This window comes from Theropithecus gelada, chromosome 7b (genome assembly GCF_003255815.1).
Source record: "Theropithecus gelada isolate Dixy chromosome 7b, Tgel_1.0, whole genome shotgun sequence".
NCBI lineage: Eukaryota > Metazoa > Chordata > Mammalia > Primates > Cercopithecidae > Theropithecus > Theropithecus gelada.
The window spans coordinates 52,344,210-52,370,556 of NC_037675.1; the positions used below are offsets into that span (position 1 = coordinate 52,344,210).

Consider the following 26,347-nt stretch of genomic DNA (forward strand, 5'->3'; position numbering starts at 1 on the left):
TGAATCCTGGCCTTGCCACTCACTAGCTGTGTGAGCTCAGACAAGTAACCAGTCTTCCTGTGCCCCAGTTTCTTCAACTGTCTACTAGGGTTACGAGAATAAAATGAGCTATATGTAAAATACTTCGGAGAATGTCTGGTTTGGTTAGCACTCAATAAATGTTAAACATTTTTCTTACTGTAACAAAGCATACTTATTTCCAATCTATGCACTACTTCAAAAATTTATGAAGGCATCTTCCCAAGGCAACACATATTAAACCCCAAAAAAGGAGAAAGTTCAAAATAAAAGAGAGCAAAAATCCATTAAAAGGCTGAGAGACGTATACATACCAAGTACAGGAACACATTTAACTGCCTGATGTGGACCCTAAGCAGACAGCCCTAAAACTTACTGATTTATATAATCTCTCTTTGATAAAAGGATGCAGGTATATTTTTCTTAAGAAACAAAACTTTTAAAGCACTGAATGCTAAGAGTCATTTACTACGTGGATGCTTAAATCAGGAGTTGCAAAGAGCAAATCAATTTCAATTTAAAAAATCAGCAAATGACAAAACTATAGAGATGGAGAAAAGATTAGGGGTTTCCAGAGATTAGAGGTGGTGGAGGGGAGGGGTATGACTTTAGAGGTGTGACAGGAGGGAGATCTTCGTGGTGATGAAACAGTTCTGTATCCTGATGCAGTGGTGATTATATGAATCTGTACATAGGATAAGATGGTATAGAACTATACACACACACTTTTCAGTGTCAACTTCCTGGCTTCGATATTATATTATAGCTACAAGATGTAACCATCAACGGAAGCTGGGTAGAGGGTGAATAAAACTTCTTACTATTTTCGTAACTTCTTGTGTATTTCAAAACAAAAAGTTAAAAGGAAATATTTTTCAAATGGGTATTACTTACACTGCCATAAAAATGCTGTTGCATGGTTGGCTTGATTTGTTATTTTTCTTTGAAAGAGTTGTTTTCCTTAAAATATTTTCAGCCCCCACCCAAAATCTCAAAGAGATCTTGCCATATCCCTTAATCATATAATCTAATTTTAAAGTTTATATCAAATTTCCATTTTCCTTCCAGGCTTGCGTTTTTCTGCCAGTATTGGCAGGCCAACTGTGATCCTCTCAAATTCCCACTGATCCATGCTCAACCATTTGCTTACTATCTCTATCCATGTGGAAGCAGTCATTTCAATTCTGGACTCCTCTGATTTATATCAATATTTCTGGATTCCTTTCTGTACCAAGATTTTATTTATGTGTAGTGATGATCTCTTTCTCTCTCTGCCTTCCTCTTTTCATGTCAGCTGTTCTCTGGTGCTGAACACTTGAAATCTCTTAAGACTCTCAAAGAGGCAAGCATTGAGTTGATCTGAATTTATCCAGCTTGCTGAAAGGTAGGTCACACATTTATAAAGAGACATTTTCATTACATAAGTTAGGAGCCACTCCAGATTCTTGTAACATTAGCCAAAGGGGTACTGATCCTGGTTCAAGCACCAGCATCCACTAAGGATGTTGCTTTCTGACTTGGGGGATGCAAGGACATACCTTTCACCTGCACGAAGTCGAGCTGGTGGATGGATTGCAGCAGAGGGCTGTTGTCCAGACTCAAGTCAAAGTCCGTGGTCATCCTTGGAGTGAGTGTGCCTTTACCCCACTGATCCTCAGTCAGGTGCACTCTCCTTATGAGGGCGTCAGAAATCTAATCAGATAAAAAAGACCACAGCCTAAGAAATACACCACCACAGTCAAAACACAACACTGCCCCTTGGCTCTCCAGGAGCGTTACTCCCAAAATGCCTTGAGAACTCATACCCTGACTGCTTCAGTGCAGTTGGTGAGGAACACCCCATTAGGACTAGGGTGACTCATAATTTATCAAGCAAATCTGAACACTTTTGTGAGTCGGGGAGCACTATAAGAAATTAGAAGGTGTTAACTGATTTAATAGACAAATCTGAATATATGATCATGCTATTTATGATAGATTTACTAAATGCCAACAACTTTAAAGGATGATATGTTGGAAACTAGTTAATTTCTATTAGAATCAGTAGCTCAACCCTTCTAATTTAAAGTGTGGGTATCCTATCAAGACTTGGAAATGAGTTTCATAAAATAGTTTAGTGAGGGTGCAGATGGAATTTCTCACAATTTAAGCACATCATCTTCATGTGATTATCACTGTATTCTTTGGTAGAAAGCTCTTTCATTTCTTATATTCAATCTCTCTCTGTCACTCTTGGCCAGTTTAGTAGAGTGTGACTTGGAAGAGATCTACATGTTCCTTAACAAAACGTTCCTTATAATTGGGATCAAAGCTTAAGTAAAATCCAGCTTACACCATAGCATCTCACTAAAACAATTAACACTGAAGAATAAGAAATCTCTGCATTTGAGAAATCACTGACTTTCTGGCCAGTAGAAGGTGTCAAGAAGGTAGACATCTTACAAACTTAGACACTTAGACATCTGACAAAACTGTCCAAGATATATTAATGAATAAGGACCGAATTCTTGGGCAAGGCAGTAACTCCACTTCGAAAGAACTTACAGATAATTATGTTTTCATGATTAAACACAAGAATAAAAAGAAGCAAAAAAGAAAAAAAAGGCCATGCACCTCTCAAACTTGTAGTACATGGTAGCAGTGACTTCCGGGAAGTCAGTGGAGTTTATTTAGCAGGCACTTCCGTGTACACTGCAGTGTGAAGGTAGGTTCTGTTACTGAGGGACCCAGGCCCAGCCAGGGCTGTTGGAAGTCTGACTTAAGCATCCTAGACTATGTCCTATGGGACATTTAGAATCTGAAGTAGAAACTAGTTAACTCTTACCTGCAAAAAGCCACTAGGATCATTTTCCTTAATCACCTCCAAGCAGTACTCCATGAGACCTGTGGTCTGGCGCAATTTCACTGTGCAGTGAGAGATCTGATCTCGAACCACCTAGGATTAAAAAGACAATAGAGCGGTCCAAGATGGCAGAGGGTAGAAGAGAAGCAAACTGGACCATTGGAAAGCTTCTTCAAACCAGAATCCATTCCATCCTGGAATGGAACTAAATTTATGAGAATATTTTCTGGGAATGTCTGCTGTGGATAAGGACTCTGGAAGACAGATGTGATAAGATTCTCAAAGGAAATTGGTAACAGGATCCATCAGAAGGGAAGGCAGGTAGATTTTAGAACCCTAGATCTGGTGACCTTGGTGCATCAACGAACACCTTCCAAAGGTCCCCCTGCCCTGCGCTTTTCTGTGAAGCTAACTCTCCTGTGCGGTTTGCCGGGGGTCTGTGGAGGAGCTATAGCTCCCCAAGATGTGGCTGCAGCTGTGCTTGGTGACACTGTCCACCTTCAGTGCCCTCTACGTTACTTTTAAAGAGCAGACATCACCATCTGAACCCAATTCCTTTCCCTTCCTGCCCCTCCATGCAGCCAATTGTTCTGCATCTTTTTCCCTGCGTGGTTGGTGGGGGGACCTGGAGGGCCAAGGTGGAGCTTGGGAGAGAGAATGAGCTAATGACAAGCTGGAGAAAGAAGACGGATGCATAATTAAGTTTTAAGAATAACCCACTGAAACCACTGCCTCTTTCGGAGAGCAATTGTAAAGGCTGCTCATTTGCCAAGCTGAGTCTGCTTTAACCTAAATAGGCATCTCTCTGAGCAAGCGGTTTTTGCTTCTAAGAAGCTGTCTGTGCTTAGTGATGAATGCATGACATTCCTTGAAAAGTTTTCTTCTTCAGAGGCATTTGTCATATGTGTCCGCTGCTCAGTAACCCAAATCTTGAATGCCTATATGGTTTTTTTTTATTTCCAAAGATGGGGTCCTGCCATGTCGCTCAAGCTGGTCTTGAATTCCTGGGCTCAAGCAATCCTCCTACCTTAGCCTCCAAGTAGCTGGGACTACACTGCACCTATCTTTGAATGGTTTTCGAAGTGTAAAATTGAAGAAGGGTTTTCCAGGAGCCATAATTACTCACATCCTCAATATTTATACTACTTTGCAAAAGCCTAAAAATATCTAGTATTTTGGATTGTATGGATAATAGCCAAAAGAGAATCTAATAATAATTATTTAAAAATGTTTTGTTCCTTCTTTTCATTTTTGGTTATAAATTTATTTTCCATTAAAGATTATTTCATCCACTTTCCAAAACAAACAGGAAATAGATGAGAAAAAGCAAATACTCTTATCATTCTAATGTAAAATTTTAAAGTACTTTGACATTTCTTTTTAGTTTTTCTCTGGAACCAGACTTATCGTTGCAGTCATTGTATATGACAATTTTACCTTCCCTTTCCCCCAATTTAATACTGTATCACAGGCATTTTTCATGTTGCCACCATCAATGGTTACCAAAATATCCCATTGAATGGGTAATCTTAATTTGCTTAATCATTCCTGTTCTCTTATTATTGGACATTTAATTTCTATCTAATATTTTGACAACTCATTCATTCATTATTTCTGATTTTTTTTGTTCCTAATGTTTTACTGTGGCAAAATATACACAGCATGACATTTTCCATTGTAACCATTTTCAAGTATGTAATTCTGTGGCATTAAGTACTTTCACGCTATTGTGGAACTATCACCACCATCCATCTCCAGAACTTTTTCATCTTCCCAAATTGAAACTCTGAACCCGTTAAACAACATCCCCATTTCCCCTTCCTCCCAGCCCCTGGCAACCACCATTCTACTTCCTTTCTCTATGAATTTCACTATGCTAAGAACCCCTTACATAAGTGCAATCATATAATATTTGTCCTTTTGTGACTGGCTTATTTCACTTAGCATAATGTCTTTGAGATTCAACCATGTTGTAGCATGTGTCAAAATTTTCATCTTAAGAGCAAATAACACTTCGATGTATGTATACCATATTTTCTTTATCCATTCACCCATTGATGAATACTTTTGGCTACTGTGAATAAAGTTATTATAAACACGAGTGTACAAATATCTTTTTAAATCTCTGCTTTCACTTCTTTGCGGTATTATACCCCGAGGTGGAGTTGCTGGATTGTGTGGTAATGCTACGTTTAAGTTTTTGAAGAATCACCGTACCATTTTCCATGGCAGCTGTACCATTTTAGATTCTCACAGCAATGCACAAGGATTTCAATTTCTCCACATCCTCACCCACACTTATTATTTTCTGATTTTTAAAAAATACAAGCCATCGTGAATGTGTAAAGTGGTATCTCATTGTGGTTTCAATTTGCATTTCCCTAATGACTGGTGATGCTGAGCATCTTTTCATATATTTATTGCCCATTTGTGTAGCCTCACTGCTAATCAGGTCTTTGTACATTTTTAAAATTGGGTGTTGTTGTTGTTGAGTTGTAGGAGTTCTTTATATATTCTGGATATCAATCTCTTATCAGATATATGATTTTCAAATATTTCTTACTGTTGCGTGGGTTGCCTTTTCACTGCTTGTGTCCTATGAGACATAAATATTTCCAACTTACTTATATTTTGTTTCCTTTGCTTTTGGTGTCATATCTGAGAAATCATTGCCAATTCCAGTGTCCCAAAGGTTTCCCCCTGTGTTTTCTCCCAAGAGTTTATAGTTTTAGGTTTTGTATTTAGTTCTTTGATCTATTATGAGGTAATTTTTGGATATGGAGTTAAGTGTCTAACTTCATTTTTTTTTTTTTTTTTGGCATGTGGATATCCAATTTTCCCCACACCACTGATTAAAAACACTGCCTTTTTCCCATTGGCACCCTAGTGAAAAATTATCTGAGCCAGTATGTAAGAGTTTATTTCTGGATTCTATTCTATTACAGTGGGTCTATATATGTGTCTTTAGCCAGCATCCACTATTTTGATCATTGCAGCTTTATAATAAGTTTTGAAGTTAGGAAATGTAAGAACTTCAAATTTGTCCTTCTTTTTCAAGATTGTTTTGGCTATTTACATTGCCCAATTTTCTGATAGATGATTTATTACTGCTTTTTAACTTTTAATAATAATTAAAAAGGAAAATAAAATGTAGGATTTAAAAATCTCTTTATTGCCACTGGTGAAAGGAATCGACTTTGATGGAAAGATTATTTTTGTGAGTTTTGGGGGGATCAAATTTAAAATTCACTAGTTGATTTATTTTCTTCTGACATCCAGTATGCCTGACAACCACCACCACCATGGTCTGGGCTCAATAAATACAAATTATTTTATTTTTTTATTCAGAAAATAACAGGAAGATTAAGCTTCCATTTCTTGGGGAGGAAAACCCCACAAGTAAAACACTTAAAAATTAAAGAGAGGTGACCTACAGCTAATATGCTATTCCCCTCTGCCATATGAGGCTGAACTAACTTGTTTCCAGGATGACATTTTTATATTTTGGTAGCCAGTGTATTGGTGCTACTAGGTAGCAGACACCTCCACAGCCATCATTTCATTATCCAAATGATATCTGCCCTTGACTACTGCCCTGGAAGTCTGAATAACAAGGACAGATCGAATCTGAGCACTATAACCCAGAGTCAGTCTGCTTTTGAGATAAAATAGACTGAATGGTGGTGTTTCCTTTCCAGAGAATTCAGTTCAATGATGTATCAATGTACTGAAATAAATACATTACTCAGTCCTTATAAAATTCCATGTTTGCTTCTATAAATTTCCTTATCAAGTATGGTTTATTGAGTGCTGAAGGAGCTATCTGAGTGTTGGGGCTCTCTGCTGACTCTTAAGAAGCTTAATTGTTGCACTGCCAAAGAGCCGGGTTTCAGCAGGGGTTTGCCCTTGGCTCCGGCATTCTATGACTCAAGCTCCTTGGAAGGACTCAATATTCTTGAGTTCCTGGCTCTCAACCCCTCACTCTTGCTACAGTTGATTTTGGTCCACCTTTTTACATTTTAATCAACCATTCACAATGATCACAATAGCCTGTGATAAAATCACTGCTAAAAATTGAACTATGGGGTTCCCAAAGAAGCATTTTGGGTGCCCTGTAATTAACTTAGAGTTCCTGAATTAATTTAGCAAGATTTCCCACATTATAGAAATCAGCCGGATTATCTTAAATCAGATCTTTTAAGAGTATAAATACTTTCTCTCTAGCTGTCTTTATCAACTCTCTTACTTGCTACCTTCTTCAACCTGCGTTATTCATGCCACATTTTGTGATCATTTATTTCTACACTGAGTTTTTCATAGAAAATGATTCCTGGAAGCCAGGCCACCTCACTGTTGTCTTTGAATGACACATTTCTGTGCTTTGACTCTGACGTGCCAGCGAACCCCTTGGCATCATGTGTGCAACGGGCTGGATTCAAGAGGTCCTTTTCGCAGGGACAGAGCAAGTTGCAGAAATGACACAAATAGGGCCTGGGAGAACAGTTTTCCTGTTTTCATCTGCACTAAAGCCTAAACCAGCTCCCACAGGACAGTGAATTAATCTGTAGTCCACAGTTTCAGAGAAGGCTTTTAAAATTTTATCAGCAGAGCCACCATCTGTTCTAGATGGCAAATGCCTATTGATCATTTGAACAGTTTTATTTTGTTAAGTGGCAAATTTATAAGGTCATTTCTTGGGTCAGGATATGACACTGATACTTATTTGTTAAAGGAGAGTCTGAAGGACAGTTGTGTCCCTTTGAATTCTTGACATTGTCAGTAGCACAGAGCAACCCAGGAGAGAGTATACAACAAGTTTTGTCCTGCCTGTCCACAATTACATTTCCATCACTAACAGACCAATCTCCTTCCTCCAGGCAGTTCATACGACACAACCAGAAGCAAGACCTGAGGTTAATTAAGGGGAATTTCATTCTTAACCCAACCATGACCTTCCTCCACCTCCATTTACCTCTCCATTTTACATGTGGTTCTTTTAACATTTTTCTTTATTTATCCTTTTTAAATAAATGCTTTTTTCTTTCTTTTCTTTTCTTTCTTTTTTTCTTTTCTTTCTTTCTTTCTTTTTTTTTTTTTTTTTTTTGAGATAGGGTCTCACTCTGTCACCCAGGCTGGAGTGCAGTGGCACACTCACAGTTTACCACAGCCTCAACCTCCTGGGCTCAAGTGATCCTCCCACCTCAGTCTCCCTAGTAGCTGGGACTACAGGCACATGCCATCACACCTGGCTAATGTGTATATTTTTGGTAGATATGGGGTTTTGCCATGTCATCCAGGCTGCTCTTGGGCTCAAGTGATCCTCTTGCCTTGGCCCCCCAAAGTGTTGGGATTACAGGCGTGAGCCACCGCACCTGGCCAATGCTTTTTCCTATAGTACTCTCTCTCATCATAGGCTTTGTTGGGATATCACTAATGAACTACAGCCTAAGTAAACACTAACATTCTTTCTCTATTTCAAAAAGTTCTTTCTTAAATATAAGCTGTGCCTTCCCATTATAGTTTAAAACAATTTCCCCTAAGCATAAGGTAATCTTTTAATCCTTTTCGTTTAAGGTCCAGTACAGTTGTGTTCTCAGTATCTGTGGGGGATTGATTCCACGATTCCCTGAGGATGCCAAAATCCACAGATGCTCAAGTCCCTGATATAAAATGGCATAGTATGGGCACATAACCTATGCACATCCTTCTATACACTTTAAATCATCTCTAGATTATTTGTAATACCTAATACAATGTAAATAGGTATTATGTTGTATTGTTTAGGGCAGGGGTCCCCAACCCCCGGGCCATGGACTGGCACTGGTCTGTGGCCTGTTAGGAACTGGGCTGCACAGCAGAAGGTGAGTGGCAGGCCACCTCCTTTCAAATCAGCAGCGGCATTAGATTCTCATAGGAGCAGGAACCCTACTGTGAACTGTGCATGCAAGGGATCTAGGTTGCCCGCTCCTTATGAGAATCTAATGCCTGATGATCTGAGGTGAAACAGTTTCATCCCCAAACCATTCCCCCCACCCCCCACCCCCCTGCAGCTCTCTCTCTATTAATAATAACATCATATTATTAATAACATTAATTATGTTAATTAACACAATATTAATTGTATTATTACTAATAACATAACATTAATGATACTATGACATTTTATATCAGGGACTTGAGTATCTGTGGATTTTGGCATCTGCAGGGAATTGTGGAATCAATCCCCCACAGATACTAAGGAGACAATTGTACTCCATGGAAGACAATTGTCTTCCATGAAACTGGTCCCTAGTGCTGAAGAGGTTGGGAACCACTGGTTTAAGGAATAATAAGGAAAAGTCTGTACATGTTCAAGAGAAACTTTTGTTGTCAAATATTTTCAATCCATTGTTGGTTGAATTCATGGATGCAAAACTCATGGATATGGAGGGCTGACTGTACTTTTAAGATGCAAGCTTGAAGAGTTTGTTCTCCATGGGTCCTTTTGATCAGGAGGGAGTTTCTATGCGTCCTGTCGTGTCCTAAAGCATGATGACCAACTGATGCTTTGAATTAACTGTGTGAATTAAAGGTGAAGTGCTTTGGCTGTTAGATCTTTCCGGTAAAATAAAGAATTCTCCTGTTTTTTTCCCAAGAGTAGAACATTATCTACCATATCATTGTCACATTCACTAAAACTTACAGCATTTAACTTAAGAAAGAGCATCTTAAATTTCTCACATGCCACCACTCTCCCCCATAGTTTAAGGCAAATATTTTCCCCATTCTCTGGATACCACCTTCTATACTAATGTTATTAATTTACCCACACTGGCAACTCATCATTTCAAAGGCAAGTCTGAGGCTTTGAGTTTTTAATCAAGAAAAGGATCATTTAGGCCTTTAAATAAAACACACACCTGTTTTTAGGAAGTCTTGAGGTTTTTAACAGTAAAGCTGTGAAATTTCTGTTCTAGAAGTGTGAATATCACCAATGCTTTATCAATAAACATGGAGTGAAATATGCAAAGCATGCTCTTAATGTATAGAATACTGTATCCCCGTACAGAGAAGTTAACGAAAGAAGAAATGCAAGACATTGGGAGAGAGAAGCATATTGGGCAGTCCCAACCACACAGGAGAACATTTACCACTGAAGGCGGGTTGCAATAAGAGTGAAGCAGTATGATGTGTTGTAGGATGTGAAGTGTAGCAAAGTATAGTGGATTACTCCATCCTCCTCAAAGTATGAGTTAGGTGCCTTCTGGAGGTAAGAGGTGTCACCCGTATCTGGGTTGAGGCAAAGAGTACTAAGGAAGTTCTGAGACTGACTTTGATTGGCATTGCCAAAGTGAGTAGGGAGCTGTTCAGGGGTGTGACCCCTAACTAAGAGGAACTCCAGCTGTGTGTGGAGCTTCCTCGTGATTCCATGGGTAGCCTGGGAACCCTATCCCATACAGTCTCTCTTGTGATTTTTGCTCCTACATGGTGGGAAGCAGAAGACTGCAAAATAATGCCAAATGAAACTCTGAAAGGAATTCATCATTCATGATGGGCTTGTAATCAATCATAATCGTGGTTAAATAATTAGAATTGGTTTCTACAGACTTCTGCTGAGGGCAACAGAAGGCTTCAAGTTGTTCCAGTGTGCCTAATTTTTCCAAATGTCTTCATTGTAATGGAATAACTGAGTTATTTGCCATTAGTTTTACAGGGATTGAGGTGGTTCTTGGCTTGAATTAGTTGCTTTTTCTTTCTAGTAATGACTGTAGCCAGTCAAATGGTATATATTTTTAATTTTTTTGTGAGCTGGAATTGTCTTCCTTCCTTCCTTTCTTTCTCCCTCTCTCTTTCCCTCCCTCCCTTTTTTCTTTCCCTCTTTCTTTCCTTCCTCCCTCCCCCTTTCCTTGCTTTCCTTTCCTTTCTTTTCCTTTCTTTTCCTTTCCCTTCCCTCCCTCCCTCCCTCCCTTCCTTCCTCTCTCTCTCTTTCTTTCTTTTCTTTCTTTCTTTCCTCTCTCTCATCTGAATCAAAGGATGATTTGCCTGTTATAAAACAATGACAAAATAGCTGCAGTAAGCAGTTCATATGCCAATAATATCCATAATGTAAATTTGTGTTCTTAATATGCAATATAATTAATTTTTGGCAAACATAATGGGATCATAACAGGCAATACATGATAAATAATAACAAAGATAAAGGTGAAAATAATGATAATTATTCTAACAAAATGCAAAGGTTACACTAGGCCTCAAAATCAAGCATTCTACAGGTAACTACAATTGGCATACGGAGGTCCTCAGTAAATATTAATATGAAGACTGTGTAACACGGTAAGCTTTATCATCAGCCCTCAGCATCCTTGCTGAATAATTTTGTTGGTATGTTAAATTTACCAACCACACATGGTAACTGAAAACTAGAATTTTTCCCCAGAATCATTTGGAATAACTGTAACATTTTTTTTTAAGATCTTTCAGGATCTTAGTGTTCAAAGGTAATCAAGAAAATACATATCGCCTCTTACTATTCAATGTGTGAATTCATTCTAAAATATTAGAGAGCACACATTTAAGACAATTTCAGAGTTACGTCAAATTGTGAATGTTACATAAACAAAAATAATTTCTAGATATGTCTTTGGGCTTATCAAGAGAAAGTGGCATATGTAAAGTTTCTGAAGAAAGCATAGATCTCATTAATGGCACAATTTAGTTTAAGTGTTGTCATAAATCCCCTGGGAGGAGCACAGATAGGAAATTTAAGGCTTTCTTCAGCTACAGCAGACCTGGGAAGGATGTTAACACAATGGACAGACCAAGACAAAACACCCGGGGGTCCAGTGTGCTCTGCTGACTGTTGGAATATTGCCCAAGTAGCTCCAAATAAGAGTTAGTAATATTTTTCTTGGAAGCTCAAAAACACTTCTTCCCTCAGTAGCTTTCTGACATTCACATTAGTTCACTACATTTGGAAAACAGATATTTGGTTCCCAGCATTTTATCAAACCACAGAGTAGGATTAACTATAATTTACATTTCAAACTGTTTTCCTCAAACATGTCCACATCTGCATATGTCTCAGAAGCTGTTTTGTTTTTGTTAGCTCACCAAACCTTGTGAACTATTTTATACAATGATCAATTACGAATTCATGCCACTAAAGAATCTCCCAGGTTCATGGATAATAACACCAGTGTATGGGCTAATTCTAGACTATGGACTATGGTATCATAGAAAACAAGCCCCTGGAAACTTTTCTTCAGTGTGTTGAACGAAACCATATTTCCAGTCATTCTCTCTCGATCACAACATAATAGTTAATGCACATTAAAAATCGTGCTAAGTGCTTTGCAATACCCTGTGAGGTACCACTTCTAGCCTTATTTTACAGACAGATGAAATAAATTTTTGAGTCAAAGACTTGCTCAAGGTGAGAAACCTAGTAAGTGAGAAAGTGTGTCCTCTCACCCCAGCCTCTATGACACAGAACATGGGCTCTTTACCACTCAGTTCCATCTTACTTCAGAACCAGAACTATTAAATCTGTTCAAGCAATCAGTGCTTTCAGAGAGGGACATGAGTAGATTATAAAGACTGTGTAAATACACACTCACTTTCCAGCATCCTTAGTTTTTTGGATTGCTCTAGGAGAGAGATGCCAGAAAAATACACACACAATTCCTCTCTTTGTCAGCAAAAAGCAGGCCCTCAGAGAACTCAGCCAAAGGGAAGCGGAAGAACATAAGATTACCCCTGCAGGACAGTGAGTGATGGGTTAGCCAACAAAGATAGAAAGAAGTACTGTGCTTGGCAAGTGATGTCTATAAAAGGCCAGTCTTTTCTCACAAACCTGAGTAGCAACAGAAGTGACAAGAAAGGGAAAAGGCAGGGGGAGAGAAGGAGAGCGAGCAAGCCGTGGAGGCCTGTATCAGTGGTCATGACGGTGTGAGTGGCACTGGTGGCTGTTTTTGGAAGCAATGACAGATATAATCAGCTGAAAACAGCAGAGAAACAAATCACTCGTGACAGAAGACAGAACAGCTTTGCTGCTGTGGGGGATAGCCAGCCACCTGTCTCTGGTTTCTGCAGTCCTTTGAGGTCTGGGCAGGAAACTCCAGCCTGGGCAGGGTGGAATGAGGGCAGGCAGCTGCCTCTGCTCAGCAGCCCCCAAATGCATCCGCATGCCCTGCCGGGGCAGCCCAGCCAGTACAGATGGACCATCAGAGGAGGGAAGAGGACATAGTCACGCGATGTGGCATCCCAGGGATGCGTGAAAGCCATTCCTGGGCAATGACATCTGCAGCTACAGCACAGTCCTTAACTGATTTTCTCACAGTCCTGTTCTGCAGAGGCAGCATGGAGCAGGAGGGCAAAGGGGGCTTCTCATGCCTTCTGCCATTCTTTGATAGGGATAAATGATGCATTCTCAATCGTCAAAAAATTCCCCCTTCCCTCCAGATTGCTGCCTTTATGTCTCTCCCATATAGAAAAACTGGAGTTGCCCTACCATCACCATGGGACTGTCGCAAACTGTTCACCATATTCTTTTAAAAAGTGCCGGGAAGTGTTTTCAATGTTTCAAAAAAGACATTTCCATTAAGAAAAAAGTTAAAATGTTACGGCTAGGTACTTAAATAGTTGGTCCACTATTTAGTGGGGCAAACTGTTCAGTTTCATTTCCCAAAGACATTTGTGGTTTTATTTTATACAGTTCTATGTGATTCAAATGATATTTTGAGGGCTGCTATAACAATAAAAGTTCGGGTTTCTGAAGGGTGCTCAAATTGAAGGGCTACAGTGACAGTTTTTTAGCCATGTTAGGCCAGGTGCTGGATACAGAAAACATCCATTGGTCCTCAGGCCTAACCGGATGGACCAAGACCACAGTGCACATGTGCTAATCACCCTCTTCTTCCCTGACAGCTTTGCCGATTCCTGCAGGTAGGAATGTAAGTGGTCATTCACACACACTTCCTATAATTTGGACTGCTCAGGTGCCAGCTCTTGTCACTCTGTGACCATTTTAGCTGCAAGTAATTTTGCCCTGTCACAACTTCTGTGACATTGGGCACCTCTCTGTGACCATTTTAGCTGCAAGTAATTTTGCCCTGTCACAACTTCTGTGACATTGGGCACCTCTCTCCTGGAAGCCCACTCTCTACCTGTGTTGGGGTCAGCTGTGTGTATAACTTATCTCTTCCATTGAACTGTAAACTCCATAAGGGCAGGACTCCTTCTGAGCCACCTTCATTTCCCTCCCTCCTCCTGCTCCCCTGCCCAGCACTATGAGCATATGGTCAGACCTCATTTCCTCCTTCATCCTAAGCCATGCCAACACTGCACACTACATACCCACCACCCGCCAGTAGCCACTCTGAGGCCTGCTGGCCACATGTGTGGGCCTCAGCTGATTGTCTACTGCTGGACCCCTTCTGGTTTGCTCTTCTCATCCACTCATCCTTCCTCCCACATCTTGTTGCCCTGCACCAATGGGGTGATAGATGGAATATCAGATGTCTCCTAGAGGACCAGTCCTGCCAATAGGGTCCCATTCTTATAGCCAATTGATTCTACCGTGTCATGACAAAATTCTGTGCGGCTTCCAACTGTAAAGTTCACTTGAGAAGTTAAGACAAATCATGTTGATTTTCTAGAAAGTACAGATTCTATTTCTCAATTCAAAAGTACATTTTTGCCTCTGTACGGTCACTCTATCTAAAATTTCCACCCCCATCCCCAGTACTCACTATCCTCTTATTCTACTTTTAAAATTTTTCTTAGCACTTTTTTACTAATGTACTCCACATTTTACTTACTTATTGCTATGGTTTGAATATATCCTCCAAAACCCATGTTGAAATTTAATTGCCATTATAAAAGTATTAAGAGGTAGAGCCTTTAAGGAGTGATTAGGACATGAGGCCCCTGCCTTCATGAATGGATGAATGCTATTATCTTGGGGGAGGGTTAATTATCATGGGAGTGGGCTCCCACTTAAAGGCTGAAGTTTGGCCCTTATTCTCTTGTTTCCCATGCTCACCTGTCCTTCTGCCTTATGCCATGGGATGATGCAGCATGAAGGTCCTCACCAGAAGCCAACACCATGCTTTTGGACTTCCCAGCCTCCAGAACCAAGAGCTAAATATAATTCAATTATTTATAATCACCCAGTCTGTGGGATTCTGTTATACCAACATAAAATGGAGGAAGACACTTATTTATTATTTATCCCTCCTGATAGAATGTAAGTTGCATAGAGGCAAGAATTTTGATTTATTATTCCTATGTCCACAGCAGTTCCTGGCTGAGAAAAGTCACTCAACAAACATTATTTGGGTAAATGAAGGAGTAGGTAGTGAATGAAGGGATGTGTCTGCTCCTTTCTGGCCAGACCACTGGCTACCCAAGGCTGTGGGCATCCTCTTCTCCTGTCCATGGGAAGGAATTCTCCCAGCCTGTCCATCATGCCTCCCGGGAGCCTGGCTTGTTGGCTTTATGCTCTTCCCATGATGCAGTACTCACCTTCAGCTTGTGCTCATGCTCCTTGTTGACGCGGGCCAGCAGCTGGGCTTTTCTTCTGTTGAGGGCATCGATGAGGGCATCGCATTGGGCCACCAGACAGGCTTCAAACTCCACACTGTTCTCCTGTGTAATAGAGCACATTTCTCAACTGCAAGGTGCTGGGTGCCTCAGGCTGCCAGAGAAAACAGAGCTCCCCCATCCTGCTGAAGGGAATGAAAAGGAACTCTGTCCACAATGCACATTTGGTAATTTTTAAAAAAATAACTGGATAAACTTTATTCTACACTGGTCATGTTTTGCTTTAAATTTAGATTAAAAGGATAAATATTTATTGCTTAAATTTATCAAAAGGAAATCATCTCCACAATTTGAATTATATTAAGTAAAACAAAGCTTTAGTTTACAGAGTTGTGTATGAATGCTTTTGAAGGCCACATATGTCCAGCTACGTATGGTGGAAGCTGGCATTCAAAAAGGCAATGAGGAGGGAGTGGGGCATTGCTGAGGTATGAGAAATCATTAAATTCAAAGGAATAAAGAAGAAAAAGGATGGCACTGGTCTTCAATGTTAACAATAATCCAATGAGAACAGAAGTTTATAAGATACAAGAATAATGGATACAAGTACTTGCCCCTTTCATTAAGGAAAGCAAATAGTAGGCAGACAAAAACAATCAATGTGTGTAACAGGGATCACCCTGCCATAAAAATCAGATATGACCCAACACCTTGCAGGGGAAAGGCAACTTCATGCTAAATGAATTATAGCTTCCCTTTGATGTTTAAATTAAATGCTGGATATAACATTTTTATTTGATTTAAATCTGTACATGCCATAAACATTTATTTTAAGCAATTCTTTCAATGAGTTATACTCTGTTATTAAGGATAAGCCTTTCAATGAGTAACATATGCAATTGTGATTCTTAAACCATAATCTGAAAAAAAAGTAATTTACAGTAAATGAAAGCTAAATACTCACATATACATTAGTAGTACTTAAAAAGCACCACCCAGTTGAGGAAACTGTAAACTTTTGGGGGCTGGCAAGGAAGGCACAATTTTAATTTATTTAAGGCACAAATTTTAATTTATTACCAAAGTCATAAAGAACTGTGTCTCTTTATGTAATAATCAACTGGTAGGCATTTAGTAATTGTTTTCAAATGCAAGGTCTTTGTATAAGGAATGTGTTAGTAATTGCTTGAGCAATGCTAAATTTTGGCTTTCAAGGCAATTGCTTTTGAACTCTCAGAGAAGGCCCTTGGAAAACATCATTTAAGAGCTCTCTGTGCCACATGAAGGGTAATATTGTAGGGTGGGGTGAGGGCAAACCTTCCCCTTGTAAGCTCTGTCACTGATTTAGAGCAGAAAGAAAGCTTTGCTCTGATGAAGAGGCCCGGGCAGAAGCAAGCCTGGGGCTGCACATTTTATGCCAGCAGAGTAAAGAAAGAACTGATTGATAAACTCTATTGCTTTGGAAAACAGAAGGAAGTATACAAAACTGCTAGGCTGTTAGGGAATCAAAAGTTTAACATGGGCATGTGTGCCAAAAAAAAGGCAAAGAAATTAGTGTGTAACTCTTTGAAAGGGTGGCTTACATTTAAAAATCCATTTCTGCCTTGACATGGTTAAATATGAGCTTAGTCAACTTACTGGAGGCCAAGTTATTTCTGTGAGACAAACCTCAAAACATAAAAATGCTAAACAGTACACAGGGTCATTATTTTAGTGTTTCATACAGTCTATGGTTTTTCTCCTTCAGCTATAGTGGAGAATTTATGAGCTCTTAAATGCTGGTTGAACTGCTGGTCATTGTGTCTAGATAAAGCAATCTGAAATTGGAGTTGCCAGGGGATCGTGGTTGAAAAATATTTAAATGTCTAAGCAGAGGAGAAGCATTATTGTGTGTCAGGGAAGAAGAAAAGAAGAAAGAAAGGCAGAAAGGAAGGAAGAAAAAAAGAGGAAGAAGGAACAAGGGAGGAATGAAAAAGAAAACAAAGGAAGGCAGGAAGGAAATAAAGGAAGGAAGAAAAAAAGAGAAAACCGTGACCTGTTACCATTAAATGATACAATTATTACAAGGTGTTTTGGAAACCTACAGGGCTTTACCAACTCAGCAATAAGGATCCTGAATTTACAAAGAAACAGGCCTCTTTCTGAATATTCAGTAGTAGAGAATTAGGACCTCAGTGTGGAAGACAGGAACCAGTTGGAAAATCAGGCTGTGTTTCCGGCTTGTTGGCAAAAAGCAACTACCTTAAGAAGGGGTATCTTTGAAGCTGATCTCTGTGTGTGTTTGTATGTAAAGAACAACAACAACAACAAAGTAGGAATTTTCCCACAACACATAAAAGTCAAAGAGGAGAAGGAAACTCTCCCGCCACACTGTTACGTATTAACCCACGGGTTTCCTTGTGTCCCAGGTAACACCCGTACCTGGATCTGCTGGACCATGTTGCGGAGTTGTACCAGAAACTCCTTGGCTTCTTTGGCCCTGTCTGACAGTCCGTTCAGCGCCTGGGAGAGCTGGCTCTGCAAAGACAAAGAAGGAAGCCATGAAGCTATAATCACAGGAAGCAGCAACAAGGCCACACAGGTGTTTTCAGTGAGACTCAAAACTGGAGAGTCATCAACCTCCTCAGATTCCTCTTGTCTGAGGTTAGACCTTTTTGCTGGCATTTGTACGGGTAGATTCTGGTGTCCAAACTCGCTGGGCTCCTGAGTAGTTTCTCCTTGGAAGCAGTGAACACTTCTGGCCACAGCAGTCAAAGGCCCTCACCAGCCAATATCAACCTAGAATTTCTTCATCTCCTTCACTGATTAACTAAGCAATCATTTATTGAATACATATTATTTGCTAAGGACTAAAAAAGCAAAACAAAATAGTGAGTCAGATGATCTAATTCTTATCAACGTTACTTAGCACCAAGGGCTGTTGGTCTGGGATTAAGGCAGAAAGAATGAAGAGAGTCAATAACAGGATGAAGGAAGGGGTAGGTATTGGTGTGATCCTCTGTGACCACTTAAATATAATCACAAATTCAAAGGGCAGGACGACATTCCACTCCCGCCTCATCTATGTCCTCTTCCTTCTCCCAAGTACAGCCCTGCTGCCCTAGCACATTTGTGTCCTTTCCACACTAGCCTCCTACACCAAGGCTTACTCTCTTTCTTTCTTCCCACACCACCCCATCCATATGAGGAGGCAGTTCTGCTGGGTTGGCAAGGTGTCCAGGTAGGTACTTGCTCTTCCAGCCTCCTCGTCTGCTGGGGTGGCCGTGGTACACAATCCTGATGGACGAGACCTCAGTGGAAGTCTACTGGGGACTGAAGGGGTCTGGGAAAGCTTTTGTGTTTCTGCTGATACGGAACCACTGTGATTGATGCAGCCTCTCCCCTGTGGTTCCTGACTTTAGGATGGATGTGATGTCTTCTGGCTCACATGAGGAGAAGGCCAATAGGGTATGGGTGGAGGGATGGGAGGGGAAGGAGCCGGGTTCTGACAGCATCTTTGAGCAGCTGAGCCAGCACCTGAAACCTTCACCACTAGCTTTCTTGTTATGCGAGAACAATTAACTCCTATTTAAGTCACTGTTCTGGAGTTTTCTATTGCTAGCAGGAATTTATATCAAGTATCACTGTACTTGATACAAATTTCTTCCCCTCCTAGCAGTCTGGGTCTACCCTTCCGTACCTCAGGTACAGAGACAGACTCCCTTTCCTGCACTGCCTTCTTTGCAAACTAAAGCCTATTCTCCTTGCCAACACAATGATTCATCTACCCTTTCGTTTCTGTAAAAGGACAGAACCTTAAAATTATATCTCTTGGTGCTGTGAATGCTTTTCTCTTATATTTGTCTTTTAAATACAAAGTTGGACACTGACTGTCTAAAAATATGCACACCAAATGCTTGGTTGAGGCAATGTAGGATGGTAGAAAGAACATAGGCTTTGAAAGGTTGCAGATTCTTGCTCTATCCCCTACTAAGTGTGACCTTGAGAAAGTTACCTTTGTCTGAATTACTCCAATGGAAAAGATGGAAAGAATAGTAATACTTTGTAGTTGGGTTATGGTAAGGGTTGAATGCATTAATCAATGTGAAAGCTCCTGCTAGTTAAAGGGATAATTCTGAATTCAGAAATGCCGCCAGTTACTGGCTGTTCAACCCTTTATACATAGTTTTACCTCATCCATAAAATGAGAGGAAGAGTACTATTCTTGGGTTTTGTGGGCATTGCATAAGATACTATATCTAAAGCCCAGAACCCTACTACCCTACTGGTGCACAGTGCATGATGCTTGCTGATTGTTAACTCTTTTTTTTTTTTTTTTTTTTTTTTGAGACAGAGTCTCACTCTCTCACCCAGGCTGAAGTGCAATTGTGCGATCTTGGCTCACTGCAATCTCTGCCTCCCGGGTTCAAGCAATTCTCCTGCCTCAGCCTCCTGAATAGCTGGGATTACAGCAGTGCACCACCACACCGAGTGAATTTTTGTATTTTTAGTAGAGATGGAGTTTCTCCATGTCGGCCAGGCTGGTCTCGAACTCCTGACCTCAAGTGATCCGCCTATCTCGACCTCCCAAAGTGCTGGGATTACAGGTGTGAACCACCGCGCCTGACCAGCTGTTAACTCTTATTTGCTTTCTTCATTCTTGCTCACACAAACACCTGCTGACTGGGGGGATTCGCAGGACAGATTCCTGGAACATGGTCTGTTGGAGAACATTTTTGATCACCTGTACTTGGCTCTGTGTATTCAGGCTCCAAGAGGCAAGACCAACACAACTAAGATAAAGCTCAAAGTGAGCCTACAGCTGCAAAATTCTTTATGATTGGGTCTCAGCTACAACACTATTTGGAGTAAAAGTATCTCCTCAATAACTATTAATATTTCCAGGAGCCCAAGGGCTAAAAGAGGGAAAATGGGTCTCATTTGGAAGAGCAGGCAATAACATGAGATACATATTTTAAAGAAAGAAATTTTTTTCATTGTTACTTTAGAACTCATATCTTTTTTTTTCCTGAATGAGTAAAAGTTTGCTGGACTACCATAGTTTTCTTCCTCTTTTTATTATAACCTATGTTTAGTAACCACACTTAGATGTTTCAGTACAGAAGCAAAATTGACTTGGTTACACAGAAGCAAGGCTGCCTGGCATCTTGTATTCCAACCTTGCAATTAATTGTGTCTGTATAAGTCAGACTTGATACCCATAAAGATTTTTTGACCAGGTGCTGCTGTATACTTAGAAATACAATTATTCCTAGTAGTAGACAAAGAGTTCTGGTCCCATTTAGTCCCAGGATTTTATATGACAAAGCAATAAGTGAACTGCAAAAATCAATTTATTTCCAATTTCCTCTTTGTGTTTATGTTCAGTCCCAAGAATGCCTTCTACCTGGCTGTTGATTATTCTGGTATTTGATAAACAATTGCATTATAAGATAAAGATCTAGAAATCATTCTCTTAAGCTTTGTCCACTTGTAGAAACTGAGGAGACAACGAAAAATCCTGGAAGACTATCAGTAGAAAGTACTCTTATTGCAAGGATTTATATGCACATTGTTTTTATAGGATGGTGTTTTGATCACATTTATAAGCTCCATCTGATGTAGAAGAACATTATTATTGACTGATTTTGTCTCCCAGATGCATTTAAATTCCTACTCTGTGCTAACAAAGATGTTCTGTATTCAGGACCACAGAGCAGCGCTGGAAATTTATGACCAGAACAATGAAGATGCAAATATGTAGTACGTGTTTTCATCACGGCATCTTTGGCGGTACAAGCAGTCATTTAAGGGAGAAAGGTACAGTTCTAAAGCTGTTTATAATGCCTAAGCAGTGACATTCAGATGTCTTGGATATTCATTTTCTAGGTACTGAAAAGGTGTCACGATCTGCAGGTGAGTGAGAGGAGAAAAATGACGCAGCTGAAGCCCTGATCTCGTCAAGTTGTTCTCGGCTGGGAGCATGCTGAGGATCACCGAGGTCTCCCAGAAAGATGACAAGTTGTTCAAGCCTGAAGGAGAGAAACAAAGAACTCTGCCTCCTCCTTCCCTCCTTGTGTGGCTTTCACTCTCAGCTTCCACCCTGACCCTGGCTCCCCTTGCCTACCCAGGAGGGAGAGATCAGGCATTTACCCTGGGAGAGACTGTGGAGGACGTTTCAGGACCTACTTCTCACTCTCAGCAAATGGGTAATGCAATTCAATCCATCCCACCCAACGCCTCACTTGCCCAAGCTGCTGAGCATGCTGTAAACACTCTTCACCTGGCCTTTTCCCCTCAATTACCACGAATATTGGATAGAGATAAACTGGGACAAATGAAAAGAAGCTTTCTGGCTGTCTGGGATCTGAAGTTACAGGCTCAGGATGGGTCAAAAAGGGTCACTCGAAGAGTTGGTACAAAACAGATGAGGCGGCAAACAAGCACGGGCAGCTTGATGGCCCAGAAAATGACCCAGCTGCCTCCCTGGGCGTCGGGCACCTTCTGGTGCTGTATCACAGTGCATGCCATTCAGGCACCGCAACACCGCTGGGCCCAGGAGCCAAAGCCCACTCCCGCTCCTTCCCAGGTTCAAAGGTAAACACAACACTCACGAAAACAGCGACCATTGATGTAGTGGGACTTTGAGGGAAGGCTGCCCAGGAGAATAACAGTTTTTCTAATGAAATATTGATCTCTGAGTCACATTACTCAGTGATTACTCATTGCCGGTTACTCAGTACATTACTGACATGGCACAATTAAAAAGTGTAAGAAAGAAATTCTAATAATTCTAATACATTGGTCATTTCTTATGAGCCAGGAACTCTGATGAGTGCTTTCAGTGCAATCCCAATAACCTCCCTGCCATTTTGCAGAGGTGCCAAGAGGATACCACTGAGTGAAGGTTTCACCATTCACTTACAGAACAGCTGGAACACAAACCCTCATGTGATGGCAAACTCATGCTCTTTGCTCCAGCCTTCCAAAAAAAAGAGAATTCTCTCACCCTCACAGGCCAAAACAATTGTTTAATTGTTTAATCCATGGTGAGAGCATGTACAACCAGAGAAGGTGAGTGGATGACTATGATTGATTATGAGGGGGTCTGATTATGCTTAGCAGCCAGATAGTATGTACATTACAGCATGACTAGTTAACCTATGAAACATTCAACTTTTTTCCTGCATGAAGTTTTCTGGTGAATTTGAAAAAGTCCCCTGACTGAGAGAGGAGTCTCACGGAGAAGGGAAAAAGCTTTGAATTCAGGTCCACTGCCAACTTTTTCAACTACTGGCCTAAGATCTTGGGCAGAAATTGGGTGAAGTGGGAATGAAGTAAAGGAAGGAGACCTCACAGAGTGACTGGTACTTGGGGAACCATCAAGCTGAGCTACCCAAGGGGCCTGATTCCCCTTCTAGGAAAAATTTCTATTCCTTCTGCCTGCACCTTTAGTGCCTGCAAGAATGGATCCCTTCTCTGCTTTCTCTGGTGCTGGAAGATCCTGGATATATCCCAACCCCAGTTCACTACAGTCAGATGGACAGGAGTCCTCCAAGACCAGCTGGTCTGGAGATGTCAACTTACCTCTAAGCCCAGCAAAGAGCTGGGGCAGTGAACAGGCTATGATTTGCAAAAGAGTAGCTGGGCCTGGGAATGGAAGCACACAGTATAGGGACAAAGGGTGTGTGTGTGTATGAGTGTGCATATGCATGTGAGTGTGTGAAAGTCTATGTATATGTGGGTAAGAATGTGAGTTTATGAGTGTATAAGTGTGTAAGAATGTGTATGCGTATATATGTGATTGTATGTGAGATACGCCATCAGTGGAGTATGGTGAGGCTCTTGGCTTTGGGCAAGGCTGGTATCAGAGGAATCTTATAGGTAGGGATTTGCTCCATTAAACTGCTGCTTATTGTTAATTGGTTGTAAGATAGATTCAAGGCTGGCCGCGGTGGCTCATGCTTGTAATCCCAGCACTTTGGGAGGCAGAGACAAGCGGATCATTTGAGACCAGGGGTCCAAGATCAGCCTGGCCAACATGGTGAAACTTTGTCTCTACTAAAAATACAAAAAATTATCCAGGCATGGTGGCGGGCGCCTGTAATTCCAGCTACTCAGTAGGCCTAGGCTTGAGACTCACTTGAACCCGAGAGGTGGAAGTTGCAGTGAGCTGAGATTGCACCATTGCACTCCAGCCTGGGCAACAAGAATGAAACTGCTTCAAAAAAAAGAAAGGAAGGAAGGAAGGAAGGAAGATTCTATCCTTGACCAAGTTATAGCCAGGGTCCTCTGGGCCCTCTTCTCACTTAGGCCTCAACCTTGGCCTATAAAGACTTGAAGAAACACTGACACAGTTTCTAACAGATCAAGGCTGAATTCCTAAGATGAACGCAGCCTCCCTTAAAGTACCTGCCTGAAAAAATCCAAGGCTGCCAAAAGAATTTGATGTTGTTCCATTGAACACCTGAAGAAAGGGACTCTATCTGCCAGTCTCCGTGAGGGGGTAGGGGTCTAACTTCAATAAGCAGACGTTAGCAAACCCAGATGGATTTCATACAGACCAATTTTTTCCTTCCTCATTTTTGGAATTTTTTCAATTCTGTGACTCTGAGCCCCTGCCCAATCCCTTTCCTATTCCCTCATTCCTCTGGTAAAGTGCCCAGTTACCTCTGTACAAATCGAAGTTGAGTTCAGTTCATGATGTACTCTTTTCCCTGTTGCAACAATATACTGATTAAAATCTGTCCTTTTTATGCATTAAAATCTGTCCTTACCACTTTAACTAGTGTCCAACTAGTTAGTGACAGTTGCTACCCCTGCCTCTGACCCAGGGAGAGCAGGGCAATCTCTGGGCAATGAGCTGACCCTTCAGCAGGCAAAAGTTACCTTGAAGGACAAGTGAGGGAGCACATCACTAAGGATGCAAATGTTGATAGATTACACTAGGAATTGCTCTTGGCCACAGGGAACTAACTGCCTTACTCAAAGCTACGTCCCCTTCTGGGGATGTCCCATGGTAAGTGAATGGCTGGGGCCCCCTTGCTTCAATTTTGGGACAACCCTGAAGAACCATCCCAGATCTAGAACTTCTAGTTGGATTGGTTGAGGTCATTGCAGGTTAGCTTCAGCCTCAGTTCAATCCTGGCTTCCTCACTTCCAGGTGAATCTACCAAGAGCACTCAACAACTAACCATCTCTCAAGAGTCTGTGTCCAGGGAACCCAATCTAAAATATTAAGTTTCAGTTTCCTCGTCTGCAACATGGGGATAATAACAGAACCTACATCATAGGACTACCATGAGGATTACATGAAATCACGTATATAAAGTTCTACACAATGTCTAGCATATTGTTAAAATTCAATAAGTAGTACAGGTTGAATATCCCTGTTTTGAAAATCCAAAATCTGAAATATTTCAATGAACTTTTCCTTTGAGCATCTTGTCAGCACTCAAAAAGTTGGGAATTTTGGAGCACTTCAGATTTTAGATTTTTGGATTAGTGATCCTCCACTGGTAAGTAAAATGTAAATATACCAGCATCTGCAAAACTCAAAGTCTGAAACACTACTGGTCCTAATCATTTTGGATAAGAGATACTCAACCAATGTTACTTTTATTTATTTATTTTTGAGATGGAGTCTTGCTCTCTTGCCCAGGCTGGAGTGCAGTGGTATGATCTCAGCTCACTGCAACTTCCGCCTCCCAGGTTCAAGAGATTCTCCTGCCTCAGCCTCTTGAGAAGCTGGGACTACAGGTGTGCACCACCGCACCGAGCTAATTTTTGTATTTTTAGTAGAGACGAGGTTTCACCATATTGGTCATGCTGGTCTTGAACTCCTGACCTTGTGATCTGCCTGCCTCGGCCTCCCAAAGGGCTGGGATAACAGGTGTGAGCCACTGTACCTGGCCCAATGATATTTTTGTAGTAAGAATAAAGTTAAAATATACATACATAAATCAGTAAAACACTCTTGTCATACCACGTCTTGACTTAGGGTTTGGTCAACTACAATTATTCAAACAGTGAGGTAGACTGTAGTATTGTTCAGAACAATTTGCTCTGGCTCCATTTTGTCACATGACTTGCAGTGCCTCCTGCAGATGGAGCATGTGTCCCTACCCCCTTGTCATCCTTGGCCATATGGCTTGCTTTTTAGCCTAAAGAGGCACTGTGATTTTCTGCTAGCTCTTTTGCTCTTCCTCTTTGTCACAAGAATCAGTGGTGTGCTGATAAACCAGCTCTCAAAAAACAAAAATCAAAACACATTTTTATTTGTAGAAATCATCTATTTTAGAATATTATAGATCCAGCAGATAAATAATAAACAAGAATACAGGTTATCTGGATAATCCAATTAACAAGTTCAGTTGTATTTATATGAATGTGTTCCAAAGGTTTATATTATGCATATTCTCTTTATATTATATATAGAAGAGAATATACCCCTTGAATGTTTACCAAAAGCTATCATATACATGTATCTGTCCACAAAATAAGTATAAATGCTAAAGAATAGAGATTCTGTGAACTAGATGCTCTGACCATAATCTATTAAAACTGGTAATCCATGACTTTTCACTTCCTCTTCAACAGGCCACCTGAATTTTCTGAATTGTTTTCCAGTTTTTGCTTCTAAGGCTTCTTGGTGGTAAAGCCCACCTTGATTACAAACAGTCATCAACAGCGAGAAAATCCACATTTGTTTAACACACACTTAGATAGCACTCTATGTGCCAGGACCACTTCTAAGTGCTTCACAAATAAACCCTGTGAGAATTTAGGCCTTAATTAGGAAAAAAGCAGTAAGAAGTTTTTGAAAAAGGGTCCCTTCTCCCCCACATACTGATAACTTTAAGAGGTAAAATTTTAAACATGAGATTCCATTCTTTGCTTATCAGATTACAAAAACAAAACACAAATGAAAATATTTAGAGTGACACACAGGAAAGAAGTACTCTCATCACTTTCAGCAGGAGTGTG

General features: G+C 40.7%; 1 protein-coding gene across 3 annotated transcripts in view; it reads right to left on the reverse strand.

The window, feature by feature from the left end:
• Positions 1 to 26,347, reverse strand: part of TRIM9 (tripartite motif containing 9) — a 119,201-nt gene that overhangs the window by 32,524 nt on the left and 60,330 nt on the right. For 2 of the 3 annotated variants that reach the window (XM_025392435.1, XM_025392434.1), the window contains exons 2-5: positions 17,804 to 17,899; positions 15,365 to 15,487; positions 2,843 to 2,953; positions 1,557 to 1,710 (exon numbers count right to left, since the gene is read on the reverse strand). In XM_025392435.1, coding sequence (XP_025248220.1) covers positions 1,557 to 1,710; positions 2,843 to 2,953; positions 15,365 to 15,487; positions 17,804 to 17,899 — 484 coding nt within the window. Of the gene's footprint in view, positions 1 to 832; positions 839 to 1,556; positions 1,711 to 2,842; positions 2,954 to 15,364; positions 15,488 to 17,803; positions 17,900 to 26,347 lie in introns of all 3 variants that reach the window. The other variant, XM_025392436.1, reaches the window with a different exon arrangement.